The sequence below is a fragment of the Trichechus manatus genome, unplaced genomic scaffold, assembly GCF_000243295.1.
Source record: "Trichechus manatus latirostris isolate Lorelei unplaced genomic scaffold, TriManLat1.0 scaffold00070, whole genome shotgun sequence".
Lineage (NCBI taxonomy): Eukaryota > Metazoa > Chordata > Mammalia > Sirenia > Trichechidae > Trichechus > Trichechus manatus.
Window position 1 is genome coordinate 5,512,094 of NW_004444006.1, and position 15,814 is coordinate 5,527,907.

Consider the following 15,814-nt stretch of genomic DNA (forward strand, 5'->3'; position numbering starts at 1 on the left):
CACGGAAGAGAAGAAGGCCAACAGAGAGAAGAAGCCTTCCCCTGGAGCTGACACCCTGAATTTGGACTTTTAGCCTACTTTGACTGTGAGGAAATAAATTTCTCTTCGTTAAAACCATCCACTTGTGGTATTTCTGTTATGGCAGCACTAGATGACTAAGACATCACCCTAAGTCAATCATTTTATCATTTTGAAGCATTTCTTCTTCCCAGGCTTTTCATATACATATTTTAACTAGTGTGCATGTAACCTTATATCCTACTTCCTCACTTAATAGCATGTTTAAGAATAGCCTGCACTTGGGAAATAGAAGAGGTCCCAGGAAAGCCAACAGAAGAAGTAGTTAGCAGAGGAGAATAATTTAATGGAATAAGTGGCATTAGAATGTTATTGGTGAACTTGGAGAGGAAATAGAAATGTGGGTATGGATGAAGGGGACGGACAGAATCTTGAAGTGGTAGTTAGATCCAGGGAGTGTTTTAGAATGAGAAATATCTGAGTATGTTTACAGACAGAGCAAGGAAGCAGAAGAGAGGGAGAAATTGAAAATGTTGTTGAAAGGTGTAATTAATAGAGCACAGTCTCCACGGAAGAGGGAGGGCTTGAGATTAAAGACTTGGAGTGAAACAAATGTCTTTCTCTGACATAGGAGGGAAGGAGAAAAGACTAAGTAAGGGAAGAAGTTGAAGTGGCTCGTGCTGGAAGATGACTTGAGAGTCTCAGTCAGGTAGAAGGTGAAGTCATGGTCATTTGCTGAGAGTGAGGGGGACAAAAGTGGATCAGGGGCTTTAGGAAAGAGAATAATGTTTGGATTGGTTAAGATAAGATGCCAACAAAATTGCAGAGCAAACTAGTGGAGCACTACCATGTCAGAATTAGACAAGGCCTTCAACATTGTCCAGTACAATTCTTCATTTTACGGAAGAGGAGTTGAGGCTCAGCTTGAGAGAGGTGCACTAAATCATACAACAATTAAGAGCTAGAGCTGGGATTTGAACCCAGGCCTACCTAAATCCCTGTCCAGCCCAAGAAAACAGGTGTTAATGTTCTCCTTTTCCTCTGTCACATGGGAGAGGCTTTCTCCTGTCTAACCAGAGGCAGAACAGGGCAAAATCCAGCAGCAGCTTTATTTCAACTGCCAGCACTTGCCAAAACCTACATGATTTGGCTGCCCTCTCTGTGACAGTCGTCTTAATGGATAATCCCTTGTCCAGAACATTGGAAAGCCAAGTACAGGCTTTCAAAAAAGGGTTGGAAGGCTTTTACCTTAATCAGCTAGACAATACTCCTCAGAAGAACTTCCTTCCTTTTCATCAGAATGAAATGGAGGCTAGCAAAAAATAGGAAGTAAGGATAGGATGACCAACATTAGGGATATGGTTTAATAAGTGACAATCCATCAACAGCATGGAATACTATGCAGTCATTAAAATAATAACTACTAAGACCATAGAAATTAAAACATGTTTATAACACATGATATGATAAGAAAGCATACAACTTAAAATGGTGTGTAATTACAAGTATGTTAAAATCATTTATGCCCGCTGAAGGTAATATTCAGAAACAGAAATCTGTTCATGTGATGAGATTATAGATGTTGTTATGATTTTAAAATGTTCTTTATTATGGATATATCACCTTCAAATAAGCATTTAATAACTAAAAAGTAACTATTATGGCCTCTGGAAAAGAAATATTTATTTTCAAAGCTGCTTAAAATAAATGCTTTCTACAGCCTTCAGTATGGATTACACCTCAACATAAAGAAAACAAAAATCCTTACAACTGGACCAATAAGCAACATCATGATAAACAGAGAAAAGATTGAAGTCATCAAGTATTTCATTTTACTTGGATCCACAATCAATGTCGATGGAAACAGCAGTCAAGAAATCAAACGACATATTGTATTGGGCAAATCTGCTTCAAAAGACCTCCTTAAAGTGTTCAAAAGCAAAGACATCACTTTGAGGACTAAGGTGCACCTGACCCAAGCCATGGTATTTTCAATTGCCTCATATGCATGTGAAAGATGGCGATGAATAAGGAAGACCGAACAAGAATTGAAACCTTTGATTTACGGTGTTGACGAAGAATATTGAATATAACCTGGACTGCCAGAACAACAAACAAATTCGTCTTGGAAGAAGTACAGCCAGAGTGCTCCTTAGGAACGAGGATGGCAAGACTTTGTCTCACGTACTTTGGCCATGTTACCAGAAGGAACCAGTCACCGGAGAAGGACATCATGCTTGGTAAAGTAGAGGGTCAGTGAAAAAGAGGAAGACCCTGGACGAGATGGATTGACACAGTGGCTCAAACATAGCAACGATTGTGAGGGTGGTGCAGGACTCAGCAGTGTTTCATTCTGTTGTACATAGGGTTGCTATAAGTCAGAACTGACTCGATGGCACCTAACAACAGCAACAACAACATTGCTGAGTAAACGTAAATGGAGGCACAGAGGGTATCCTAGCCCATTGGAATGCTTGACTTCTTCAGCACAAAAGATAGAGGCATTCAGCAGCAATATTTCTTCTGGCTGTCACAGGCACATTTTCTTGGCCACCTCTTTAGCAACACCCCTTTCTTCTCCTTTCCCTCTTCCAGGATTAGAAGCAGATGGTAGTAACTGGTAGATCTGGAAGGGCAGCCCAGGAAGAGATTCTAATATTAGGTTCCTAGGTGTTAGCCCAGTACTTGTTTCATTTATTTATTTGCTTTTAAATTTATTTTTAACTTATTTTAGCAACTGTACTCCGTGAAAGAAAATTAAAAAAAAAATTTTCATCTATAATCCCACTAAACTCAATATGTTTTCATGTACCTTTCTTATAATCTTCATCTGGAAATACGTTTTTATGTAGTTACAATGAAAATTTCTATATAATTGTGTGTCCTATTTTTGTCTCTTAAATATTGTGTTTAGACTTTTCTACGTTTCTTGCAGTCCTCAGAATTATGATTTTTATTGCCCACATAATATTTACTCAGTCTATGTGTCATAATTTACTTAACCACTCTTACTTTTTTGGACATTTGATTGTTAACAGTTTCTGAGATTATATATAATGGTATTGTAAAATGTATTTGCATATATAGTTTTTTTTCCCCTTCTTTTGAATGATTTCCTTACGACAAATTTTCAGGAGTGGAATTCCTACATGAAAGGGCATGAATGTATTTTATGACTTGTGATATATATTGCCAAATTGCCCTCCATTCTTTGTCTTTGAGCAAAACCAAACCAACATTATGTTTGATAACTTTTGCTACTTTATTAAGTATAAAATGGTATCTTTTTATTGTTTTTTAGTAGCATGGTTGAATGTGTTAAATCATAACATGTAGGAACCAGAAGGAATCTTAGATCTGGGATTAGAACGGTGGCTCCTGACTCCTAGTCCAGTGCTTTTTTTTTTTTTTTACCGTCTGTGTTTTCTTGTATATGAATTGTCTGTTTCATGCCTTTTCCAGTTGCCTAATGGTGTAGGTTGTTGTAGAGGGTGGGGCAGGGGGAAAGGGACAACTACAAAAAGTTCCTAAAGGGTTCAGGTTACCCCTGCCATATATTGCTCTTCCACACTACGAAGAGATGCCAGGATGCCAGGCATCTCCAAGCTAGTCAACAGAGGGATGAGAAAAAAAGGAAGCTGATGAAAACTGCAAAAGGATGGAGAAACAGTGAAAAGACTCCTAGCCTGCTTTTGATTTCTGGACCTCTACTGGTTTTCAGGCATACATAAAACAAAAAGGTGTACAGGCATTTAATAGAAAATCAATTACACAGTGTGTAAAGTGCTAGAAAAATTGGCAGAATTTTTCACAATCCTCCTTAACGTGTTCCTGAAGCTTCCCAGTGGGCCTGCTCATGGGGATTGTATTGTTGCCAGGCAAGAATCAAGGTGTTGTATTTCAACCAGATGTCCTGAGCTCAGCTCTGCAAGAAAGAGTAGCAAAGGGAGACATGTGTTTTCCTTTACACAGACCTTCTCAAGCCATCACCAGCTGCTTTCAGTCTCATAGGTAGATCTCTCCACTTGTCGTATTTTCCTGCTCCTGAGACTTTGGGAAAGCTACCCTTGGTTCCTTTAATCCATCTTGTGCATTTTTGCTAATTCTAAGTGTCAAATTATACTTTCAGCAGTTTTCTTCCTCCCTGACATGGGCCCCAAAGGTTACTGGACCTGTTGTTGTTGTTGTTAGGTGCCATGGAGTCGATTCTGACTCATAGTGACCCTATATGACAGAGTAGAACTGCCACATAGGATTTTCTAGGCTGTAATCTTTACGGATGCAGATTGCCAGGTCTTTGTCCCGTAGAGCCACTGGGTAGGTTCTAACCACCAACCTTTCTGTTAGCAGCCGAGTGCTTAACTGTTGCACCACCAGGGGCCTACTGACCTTTAAAGCAGTCTGATTGCAATACTTCTTTCTAGTATCAGGGAAAATTGTGAAAGACTTTGAATGGGCAAAATAGATTACTGGATGTCCTGACTCCTGTACCCTTCTGGGTTATCTGTGCCTTTCATTGGCTTTGAGCTATTTAACAATTCTATAAGTTGTAGAAACTGATATTTTGTAGTAATGCAAAATATTTTTATCCATAGAAATGCAAATGAATTGTCTAGTGTAATGCAATTGGGTATTGCCTTGTGGATATTGACTAGTTTTGCATCTATTTGAAAATTATTTTCAGCATTCCTAATTGCCTGTAGAAGTCTATTGAATTCCCCTTTGAACTGGTTGTAACATCTTCCTATTCTCCTCATTAATTAATGAGTTAAATAAAGTCTTTAACATGTTCTCCTTTTATATTTGTATGAGAGTCATGATTTTATTTTGAAAAAAGAAATCCTTTAACACTAGCTTACCTTTCAGCAGTGGCTTTTAGGTGCCAATGGGCTTTTCCTTTTGACTTTTTGTCTGAACCCTAAGCATTCGGTTCTCTTCACCATGATATTTTCAATTTAAGTGTTTCTTTTTTTTGAAGGAGAATTCAAAATGACAACTCTATTAGTTCTAACCTCAACCAATGCTGCCTACAGCCAGCTCTTCCCAGAATTCTGTTCTCTAGCTTCCCCAAAAGACATTTTTGGAAAGAGCAATTTATTTTGACAGCAAGTTTTTGGCCCTATCAGAATCTGCAGAAAGAAGCTCTCTGACTTGTCCAGAGTGTGTTTAGAGGTTGGAGCTTCTCATAAGTCAAGTGGTAATTTGCAAGTGAGTTTTGACCTTTCTAATACTACAGTTTTATGTAGAAACCATTTGTACTAGAACTTTTTGTTTCTCATTCAAATTTCAAAATTTCAAGAGCTCATTTACAGGGATGTTTGGCAGCTCCTTTTTCAAAAATAAATGTTACTAATTAAAGAATCAAGGTCAGTTGCACAGAGCCTTTTGGTGGCAGGATTCTGAAATAGTCAAGATAAGATAAAGATTTGTACTTAGCAGGTTGAATACAGTAATGAGACTGGGTAAAAGGGAGGAATACTCAAGGCAAAGTACAAACCAGCAAAATTACTGGGGTAGGGGAGTGGTACGGAGTGGACAAACAAGTCAGAAGCAAGGCCAGTAATTTCCAGTTTCATGTTTTTGGCTCAGCAGAGTGTTTTTTTAAAAGTGTGTTTTTAAAACTCTTTAAGATTGTCAGGTATAGATATATAAGCTAGTGACTTGGGAGAAAGGAGAGGGGAATAATTGGTTGTAGATCAGCCCATTCATTAACTTGATGGACATGATTCTTGGCGTTTCTGGGCCTCAGTTTCTTTATCTGAAAAATGGATGGGTTGAACTAGGTTGTCTGCAAAGGGCCTTCCAGTTCTGACCTCTTGAGTCAGTTGTAGAGGCTGAGAAAAGAAAATGGGTGTGTCTTTTGGGACTCTCTGGGGGTTAAACAAAGTAGAGCTTAACTAAACTAGAGGTGTCACATCTGCCTTGCATGGGTAAGGCCTTTGAGCCCAAGGGCCCAAGTTCTGGTTGCTTAGTAGTGACACTGAGGTTCGTGTAACTTCTCTGGGCTGCCAGCTCCTTCCCTCTCAGCAGCCAGCCTCCTTGCCCAAGCGATTTGACACATTCCTGAGGACAGTTTCTTTCCCTCAGGCATGATTGGTGTCTCAACTCCTGATTCTATGGATCCTGCTTTCTGTTTCTAGGTAAAGCTTAGCTTCTAGTCTCCTTGCAAAGGAGTCAGTTTGTGAAAACTCATTCTTCAGTAGCCATTGCTATAAAGTACATTTCAGTCAAGCAAAGCCTGTATGTCCAGTATTAACTGGAGATAGGTTCTCACAGGAAAAATAAAATCTCTAAATTGACTGAGTTGAACTTGTATGAGAAGAAGGGTTAAGATAGTGGTCAGGACTGTTGTAGGTCTATGGTCTTCTGGATTTGGCCTCCTGGATATTCATTCATTGGTTCACACAGTTCTCGTAAATTCTGTGAACTATGAGTACGGATAGTCAGCGCTCAGTAACTACTGGAAAAGTGGAGGGATGAATGAATGAACTAATGAATTGACAAATGAAAGAAACAAATCCTGCTGGAGAGTTTTCACTGAAACTATTCCTTTGCAGTAGCACTTCATGAAGCCCCTCTTCCATCATGCATACCATTTCTCCTTGGCTCTACCCGCTGCCATCGAGTCTATTTCGACACATAGCGACCCATAGGGTTTCCAAGGCTGTAAATCTCTACAACAGCAGAGTGCCGCATCTTGCTCCCGTGGAGCCACTGGTGGTTTCGAACTGCCGACCTTTTGGTTAACAGTCGATAGCTTTAACCACTGTGCCACCAGGGCTCCTTCTCCTTGGCTGTACCTCATATAATCTCCTGGGTCTCTCTTTTCTGCTGTTAGAATTTTCTTATTTAGTTTTGTTGTTTGCAGTGATTAAATGCTCGGATGCTAACCGAAAGATTGGTGGTTCAAACCCACCAGCCACTCTTCGGGAAAAAGATGTGTCATTCTGCTTCCGTAAGGACCACAGCCTTGGAAACCCTATGGGGCAGTTCTACTCTGTTCTGCAGGGTTGCTATGAGTTGGAATTGACTCAGTGGCAACGGTTTTAATTTGGTTTGGCAGCAGTATCTCACCTTCCTTATAAACTGCAAGATCACATTGGGATGAAGAAAGGGTACCACCATCTAACATCTAACATACTCCAACTTGAAAATTGTGGAAAACTCTGTATTTGTTGGGTTTCTGGGTGTACAAAATAAGTTGGGCACAATGACACAATGGAAGTAATGTGGGCGTTCCTATCAGGACAGACCTGGTTTTGAATCCGGACACTATCATTCACTACCTTGGGGGGTTCAGGCATGTTACTTCACTTCACTTTACTGGGCCTGTTTTTATTTGTTTGTTTGCTTGTCGTTTAATGGGAAACATGTAGGAAAATGAGAAATTTACCTTGTAAGCTTATTCCTGAAGATTAAATGAGATCAACATATGTAACGTTGGCTACCTAGCCTAATGCCTGGCACATAGTAGGTACTCGACACAAAATAGATATTATCTTGATACCTCATATTTGTGTAGCATTTTACATTTTATAAGGCATCGTCTCATATCTTCTCTTACTTGTGCTAATTATATCTCTTCAAGTTGGAGTTTGGGAAAGTTATTTTAACTCCAGAGTCTTCCAAGTTCTTGCACAGGTTGCTTATTACACAGCCAAGACTGGAGCCTAAGAGTGATTGATTCTCTCCTCAGGGCTGAGATCCTTAGGATCTGTTCCCTATCTCATGACCAGGAAATGCATATTATCGGCACTGTCAATAAACTCTTTGGCCAGATCAGCTTAAGCAAAACTAAAATGTGATGGATGAATATGACAGTTTTAGTAATAAAAAGAACCCCAGGCTAAGAGTTGGGTATCCCGACTGCGTGACCTTGGATAAATCATTCTACCTCTCTAGGCTTCGTTTTCCTCCTCTGTTAAATGAGGGAAAATGACCACTCTACCCACCATACATAGTTGTTTAGAAGATGTGAGAACCTGTAATGAGACTGCCAAAGATTCTCTTAAAGTCTTACTCTGCCAAAACTGAGTCTGAAATCTTACTGTGGTCCTTGTGTGACGTGTAGCAATGTCTCTGTGGAATATGCAGTCTGTGTTTTCAGGCTACGTGGTGGCCTAAACAGTGGGGCTGACACACACGTTGCAGGGGACACAGATGCAAATGACATTCAGCCTGCAGCAAGGTTTTCTATTTTTGAATGAAAAATCCCCCTCATGAAGTGAGAGTCTCCCCATATGCTCAGCCACCCATGAGTAGCCAGACTTTATTGTAATAATGAATATTTCATGCTAAGGTTGTGCTCCCTTACAGAAAAAAAAAGTCTCTTTCTCATTGCTTCTTGGATTTCTGCAAACATTTCTATGTCCACTGTGGCTATGGTCATTTCCTCCAGCAAGCAAGAAGCTGGCTACTCTTCCTCCTTCTTCGGTGTGTGTTTTAATTTTTTTCTTAAATGGTCCTGGCAGCCTTGCTTATATAATTGTGCTCAGTATTTTGTTTTACTTTGTTTTCCACGTAGAGCAGTTTTATTCCTTCCATCAAACTGAGACCCTTTCTTCCTTCAAAACCCTGCTTAAAATTCATCTCTGCAGTCTTGAATCCATTAACAAAGATTTGGTAAGCACCTGCTTGAGGTAGGCCCTAAGACAGTGTCTGGTCCCTCAAGGAGCATTAGCTATAAGCTTGGGAAATGAGACCCACACACTGCTCGTGTGTGTGTGGGGGGTGGAGAATTAACAATTCTGAGTGGCATGTGCTGAGTGTCAGATGAGTTGTATAGGCAATGAATGTCATGGTGAACAGTTCCCCCTTCTGGGGGGAGCTGGGCCTTGAAGAATGTGCTGAGTTCAAATAGGAAAAGGGGATGGGAAAGCATATTGGAAAGAGGAGGCATAGTAAGGTCGGCAAAGGCAAAGAGGCAGAAATGTAGAGTTTTGTTCCTGGACCATGAGAAGCAAAGTTATGCAGAGGTTAGGTGGCTTGAAGCCAGATTGAAGGCCTTGGATGTTAAGCTAAGGAGTTAAGCTACTAGTCCGTAGTCAATGGGAAGTTATTAAGGGTTACTCTATAGGAGTAATGGGGCTCATATTTAAGCATATTCATCTAATCATGGTATGCACAATGGCCTTGGAGGTAGGGCAAAATGATGGTGGTGGCGGCAATCAGGCGGGAAGGAGAATTAATTTTGGCTTCCACCTGGTTGATCACTCTGCCACTCCAGAAATCTCAGTCCCTGTGTGTCTAGCTCTTGAAGGTGAAATTTGGGAAATTTTGTATCTATCTGCCAGTAGCTAGGAGGTAAAGTTGATAACAGAGCATGAAATTTTTGAGTCAGTCAGATCTTGGTTCAAATTCAGATTCTACTATTTAGTTGCTATGTGAATTTGGGCCAGTCATTTAACCTCTTTGAGCCTCAGTTTCCTCATCTGTGAAATGTGGATAATATCTTACACAGAAGTTAATGAGAAAGGCTGGTGCATAGGAGATAAATGTTCAACAAATGTTCTTTTCTTTCCTCTCTCCCTCCCTCCCTCTTTCCTTCCTTCCTTCCTTCCTTCCTCCCTCCCTTCCCTCCTTCCTTCCTTCCTTCTTTCCTTCCTTCCTCCTCTAGTTAGCTGTGTGACCCTGAGCATTTCTTTCTCTGGCGGAGTTACCCCTGTGTAAAATGAGAAGACTTTCCCTTCCTGATTCACTAAGCTGGAAGAAAAGCCTTGCCTATCCAGTAACACATCTGACCAGTCTTCCTTTTTCCTTCCTCTTACTCTACTAGGAGAAGAATTCATTCATTCCATCAATGTGCCAGGAGTCCCTGGATGGTACCAACAAATGGTTCATGTGCTCAGCTGCTAACTGAAAGGTTGGTGGTTTGAGTCCACCCAGAGAGGCACCTTGGAAGAAAGGCCTAGCTATCTACTTCTGAAAAGTCAGCCACTGAAAACCCTATGGAGCACAGTTCTACCTGACACACATGGGGTCACCATGAGTTGGAACGGACTGGACAGAAACTGGTTATTATGGGCCATGCACTGTCTCTGGTCCTATAGATAAAGCAGTGAACAAAAACAGAAAAAAATCTCTACTCTCGTGGAACTGACATTCTAGTTGTGGCTGCAGAGGAGTTGTACAATAAACAAACATACAGTATGTCCGATGGTGATTAGAAGACAAATACAACAAAATAAGAGGACAGAGAGTAATGAGAAATTGGTCAAGGTAAGGTTCTCTGATAATGTGACATGTAAGAAGAGGCCTGGAGGAAGTGAGGAAGAAGCACTTCACGCAGAAGAAAATTCAAGTAAAAAGACCCTTAGGTCTTAGGAGCACAGTTTAGCAAGTTCAAGGAACAGCAAAGAGGCCGATGTGTCTGGAGTAGAGTGAGCAAGGAGAAGAGTGGTAGGAGAGGAGACCAGTAGGCCAAGGAAAGGACTTAGAGTGAGATTGAGAGTTACTGGAGGATCTGGAGCAGAGTAGCTACAAGATCTGACTTACATTTTAACAGAACGCCTCTGACTACAGGCTTGTTGTGTGCCATTGAATCAATTCCAACTCATAGCAACCCTATATGACAGAGTATAACTGCCCCATAGAGTTTCCTAGGCTGTAATCTTTCTGCCACATCTTTCTCCCATGGAGCAGCTGGTGAGTTCAAACCGCCAACCTTTTGATTAGCAGCCCAGCACTTAACCATTGCATCACCGGGGCTCCTTCTAACTACAGGGTAGGGAAGGACAAAAGAATATCTATCAGATATCCAAATGGAAATGGAAAGGAGGAAGCTGGATATATGAGTTAAGTGTTCAGGGGAAGGTGGTGGGAACCTACAGGCCTTATTCCAGACTCTAAGAATGCAAAAAAGGGGGCAAGTTTTTGGTGAGGTCAAAGTAGGTAGATGCTTTTCTATGTTTCTTCCATGTTCTTGAGTACTGTTGTATGTTTTTCCTCTCATCTCCTTTTGATGAAAGGCTCCTGGACAGCAGCAGGGACTAACATTGACTATGCATTTATTATGTGCCAGGCACTTTCACTTATAGCATCTCATTTGATCACAGCTAGATGGATAGTATATATTGTCATCTTCATTTTCCAGATGAGAAAACTGAGGCTCTCTGCAAGATAGGTAAAACTCACTTATCCTAGGTCACATAGCTGGTAAGTGAATAAGCTGAGATTCAAACCAGGATCTAATCCAAAGTTCATGTTCCTTCCAACGATCTATCTGCTTATCATTAAGTGGATCAGAGAGTCAACTCTGTGATCTCTATGTCAATTATTTGTTCTGCAGATTAACCAGAGCTAAGACGTACTGTGGAGCCCTTGTGGTGCAGTGGTTATGAGCTATGGCTGCTAACCAAAAGATCAGCAGTTCGAATCTACCAGCTGCTTCTTGGAAACCCTATGGGGCAGTTCTACTCTGTCCTATAGGGTCCCTATGAGTGGAAATCACCTCAACGGCAATGGGTTTGGTTGTTTTTCTTTTGGGTAAGAGGTACTGTATTTCAAAGCAGTCCCTGCCCAACTCCCTAGCATATTCCACTCAATTGATGAGTATTCAGGGTTACCAACTTAGGTGACATATTTTAATATTAAACACAAATTAGAAAGGAAAACTTGATGGGGCAGAAAGGCCAATGAGTTACTACAAACCAATTATATTTGAATTTCTGGATTATTTACTTTACTTTTCTGGATTATCCACAACTCCCATATTAGCTCCTCTGATTCTGCTTTTGGTCCCACCAATACGAGGTTAATTGCACAATTGTCATTTGTTTCTATTTCCTTTGCATCTTTCCGTAATATACTATACAGTTTGTATACAACAGGTGCTTCTTAAGTGGTACTGACAGGCATCCTTTAGCCCGGTTCCTTTTTTGGAATTCTACGTAGTCTAAGTTATCATAGCAGACTTCATGCGCCATTCATTTGATAAACAATACTGGCACCTACTATGTCGTAGGTGCCCTGGTAGGTACTGGTGATACCCAAATGAAAAGGACACAATTCTTACCATCAAGGAGCAGCTCAGAATTTAGTGGTGAGAGAGCCATGTAAAAAAATTAAAAATACAATGTGGTAAGTGATATCATTGACCTATGCTCAAGGTACAATGAAAGCATAAAGGAAAATCTGTTTGGAGTGGGCTATGGAGCCCACAGGGAACATGTGAATTGATTCTTGAAGAATTTATTAGGTCTCCAAGGTGGGGACATTCCTGACAAAGAAAAACTTGTGAAAAGGCATGACTGTGAAAAGTGGTCAACTAATTTAGTGTTGTGGGAGCATGGGTTCCCTGTAGGATGGTGGAAGATGAGGTTGGAGAGGCAGTTTGAGACCAGATTATGAAGGACCTTATAGGTCATGCTAAGGAGTTGAAATCTTGTCTCCTGCAGCACAGGGGTCAGCCAGATAAAGTAAACGAGCGACAAGGACAGTATTTGAGAGTAGAGGAAGGAGATAGGGGGTGACTGTGTGGAATTTGATAGCCCGTGTTTGTATCAAGGGGTCCATTCTAGCTGAATGTAGCCATAAGGGAATGTGGACCCTCTGTTTTTTTTTTTTTTTTAAACAGAGAAACCAGAAACCCTGATTTTTTTTTAAATGTGAAATTTGCTCATTTCTAATTTTTTTTTAATTCAAAGTTTTAGCCAATACTGCATCAAACACAACACATCTATTTGCTGGATATAGCCTGCAGGCTGTCATTTTGAGACCTGTGCTGTAGGTAATGGGGTACTTAAAGAAGCACAGATGCTAACTGAAGAAACACTTAAAAAAATGACCATGTACATTCCTCACTGGATTGCCCCAGACCAACAATTCTACTGCATATGAAACCATATGTTCTTCCTCTGGGAGGCTATTGAGTTGGGCAAAGTAAGGCATGAGGTCAAATACAACGCCCGGGCTTCTGAGGCCAATGGTGGAACTCAAGGTCTCAGTCAAGCTATTAAAAACCTGGCAGAACATGGTAAATGGAGACCAGTATGGCCCCTGAGCATGACCACCACCACCAGGGATGGCTTCATTTGCTCCCTTTTCATTTTAGGGGGAAAAGGGACAGCCTCTTTGAACTGTGTACGCAACCAAGTCAATACAGTCAGTTACAACACAAATAAAACACAATGTTATAGCTGTTAAAGTTCAAAATCCTCATTTTACAATTGGAGAAACTAAGGCCCCAAAAAGCACAGTGACTTGCAAATTAATGGCTATGCCAGGCCTCCTGACTCCTAGTCTAGCATTATTTTCAATAATCCCGGGATGTGATAATTAAGGTAAATCAGCCTGGCAATTTCCCTAGCAGCTGGAGTTCCTGGACTGGACAAGGAGGACTTGAGAGCAGCTGTTAAATGCCTTTTTTTTCTTATCTGTATAATGATGATATTCTTTGAAAACTTTATATTTCATGGGTTAAGGTTAATGAGTGGACACAAAGATGTTATTGAAGCACTGAAACCGTTCACGAAGTGTGCGGAAGAAAAGTTGGCTGTGGCGAAAATATTTAAGACCTATGTTCTCTGTGCTCTCTTGACTGACCTCCCACTAGATGCTTTTGGTTTTGTTTTGTTGTTTTCCTTTTGTCTCTCTTCTATTTTACCTCTATTTTTTTTCTCTTTCCCACCATTCTAGGTCATATGCCTTCCCATCCACACTCCTGGGCATTGCTGAGCCTCCTTGGTGGCACTCAAGATGCCTTCGTCACATCAATGAAACTGAGAATTAGTCATTTCTCAATTAATAACGTGGGAATGGGAGTGCCTGGTGACCAAGAAGCATACATATCTCCCTGCTACGGTCATTTAGCTCTTTATAATCTCCGACTAACTCCTGTTAATTGTGACTTTTGATTTAACTAATCTTTTACAATCTTCATATCAGGATCTATTGTTCTGACATCTGCCACTTTTTTTGTTGTTGCTTTGAATCCTTTTCTGATTGGTGCAGCTGTTAAAGATGCTGCATTTGCAGCAGTGTACATCTGGAACATTTGGCTGACTTGTTGAACTTCCCCTAGGCACTACTCCAGGGGAAGGAGAGGAGGGGTGGAGAGGCCAGAACAGTTGCCTGCAAATAGAGATGCCAATAGTGTCTGGCCATTCTGTGGACCACCATTGTAAAAATCAACCTCATTCTGGCTCTCAGTTTCCCCATTTGCTTATTGAAGTCACATGTTCTCCACTGAAAACCCCCCGCTGCAACGGAAGAAGAGAAACTATTCTGGTTGTGATTCCTCTTATATAGCACTTTTTACACAGTAAAGGGATCAATACATATTTGCTGAATTAATATATAAGAAATCCTAGGGGACTGGTTTAACTTTCAGGGGGCGACATCACTTCAGTCCTGCCTGGCACAGGTCAGCTTCTTCCTCACTTAGATTGAGCCCCCAGACTCAGTACAGGAGGGAGGCTGCCTGAGTCACACCCCATTCCCACTCCCTTTGGCTCCCAGGCTCCTAAGTCTCCTTTTCTCCTGGCACGCCTTTGGATTACAAACACAGCAGACATGGTTTCATTCCAAACCCAGAACTGTTTTAATTAGTTTAACGTCTGTTAAACGCTTTGAAGTTTGAAAGTAACAGATAAGTGCTGAATGATGTTATTAACAACTGAAGTTAATTGCAAGCATTTCTATTAATACTAGTTTCTGCCTCCTTTTCTTTGCTCTACTTTTTTTCCCCCAAGGTTCCCAAATTCTTCTTAGCCTCCCCCTCCTTCCTTCTACCCCGTACTGGCGCTAAAGGGTTAAATGGGGGCGGAGTCCAGGGATGAACGACAGCGGCAGTCACCTACCGGTACCGGGAAACCGGGAAGAGCTAGGTGGGGCTGCCAGGCAGAGGCGAACCCACACGCCTCCAGGCCCCGCCCCGCGGTTTAGGGCGCGGGTGGAACGACAGGGGGCGGAGCACCGAGACTTGGCGGGACGGGTGGTTGGGCGTCCTGGCAGCCGCTTGAGGGATGGGGCGGGGTCGGCCAGGGCCTCCTCCATCACTCCTTCGGCGGGCAGAGCCGCCCCCCTCTCCTGCCCCTCCTCCTCTCTTTCCCACCCCTAGGAGTGGAGCTGCACATGCGGCTGCTCTTTGCTGTGTCCCGCCCAGCCACCGACGCACAGGAACGGGTCCCTGCAGCCCCCAGCCGATGGCAGGACAGTAGCCGCCTGTCAGGGGTCGTGAACGGTTGAAGCAGACGCGACGGCTCCCGGGCCTCAGAGAGTGTGTCTCCGGAGGCCATGGGCTACCCAGAGGTAGAGCGCAGGGAACCGCCGCGCCAGCGAGGAAGCCAGGTCTGCGGCTGTCGCGGGGCCCCGGCCCGGGCCAGCGAAGGGAACAGCTGCCGGCTCTTCCTGGGTTTCTTTGGTTTCTCTCTGGCCCTCCACCTGCTGACGTTGTGCTGCTACCTAGAGCTGCGCTCCGAGTTGCGGCGGGAACGGGGAGCCGAGACCCGCCTTGGTGGCCCCAGTACCCCCGGCACCTCTGGCACTCTGACCAGCTCCAGTGGCCTCGACCCTGACGGTCCCATCATCCGCCACCTCGGGCAGTCGTCTCCTCAGCAGCAGCCGCTGGAACCCGGAGAAACCACACTCCCCCTCGACTCTCAGGACGGGCACCAGGTGAGTCACCTACTAGGGGCGGTGGCAGCAGAGGCCCCCTTCCCTTGTGGGTAGGGCGGGGGCCCTCCACCACAGGGCCCTGGGAGGACTCTGCCACCTCGAGCCAAGTTAGGACCAGGGAGGGGGAAGGCCAATGAGGGGAGGGGGAAGGCCAATGAGGGGAGGGGTTGCTGCAGGGCAG

At 42.7% G+C, this 15,814-nt stretch overlaps 1 protein-coding gene across 7 annotated transcripts in view; it reads left to right on the plus strand.

Annotated features, from left to right (window-relative positions):
* The first annotated feature begins 15,015 nt into the window (after window positions 1-15,015).
* Window positions 15,016-15,814, plus strand: part of EDA (ectodysplasin A) — a 628,413-nt gene continuing 627,614 nt past the window's right edge. For 6 of the 7 annotated variants that reach the window (XM_012556610.2, XM_012556611.2, XM_012556613.1 and 3 more), the window contains exon 1: window positions 15,022-15,633. In XM_012556610.2, coding sequence (XP_012412064.1) covers window positions 15,253-15,633 — 381 coding nt within the window. In that variant the 5' untranslated portion in view covers window positions 15,022-15,252. Of the gene's footprint in view, window positions 15,634-15,814 lie in introns of all 7 variants that reach the window. The other variant, XM_012556609.2, reaches the window with a different exon arrangement.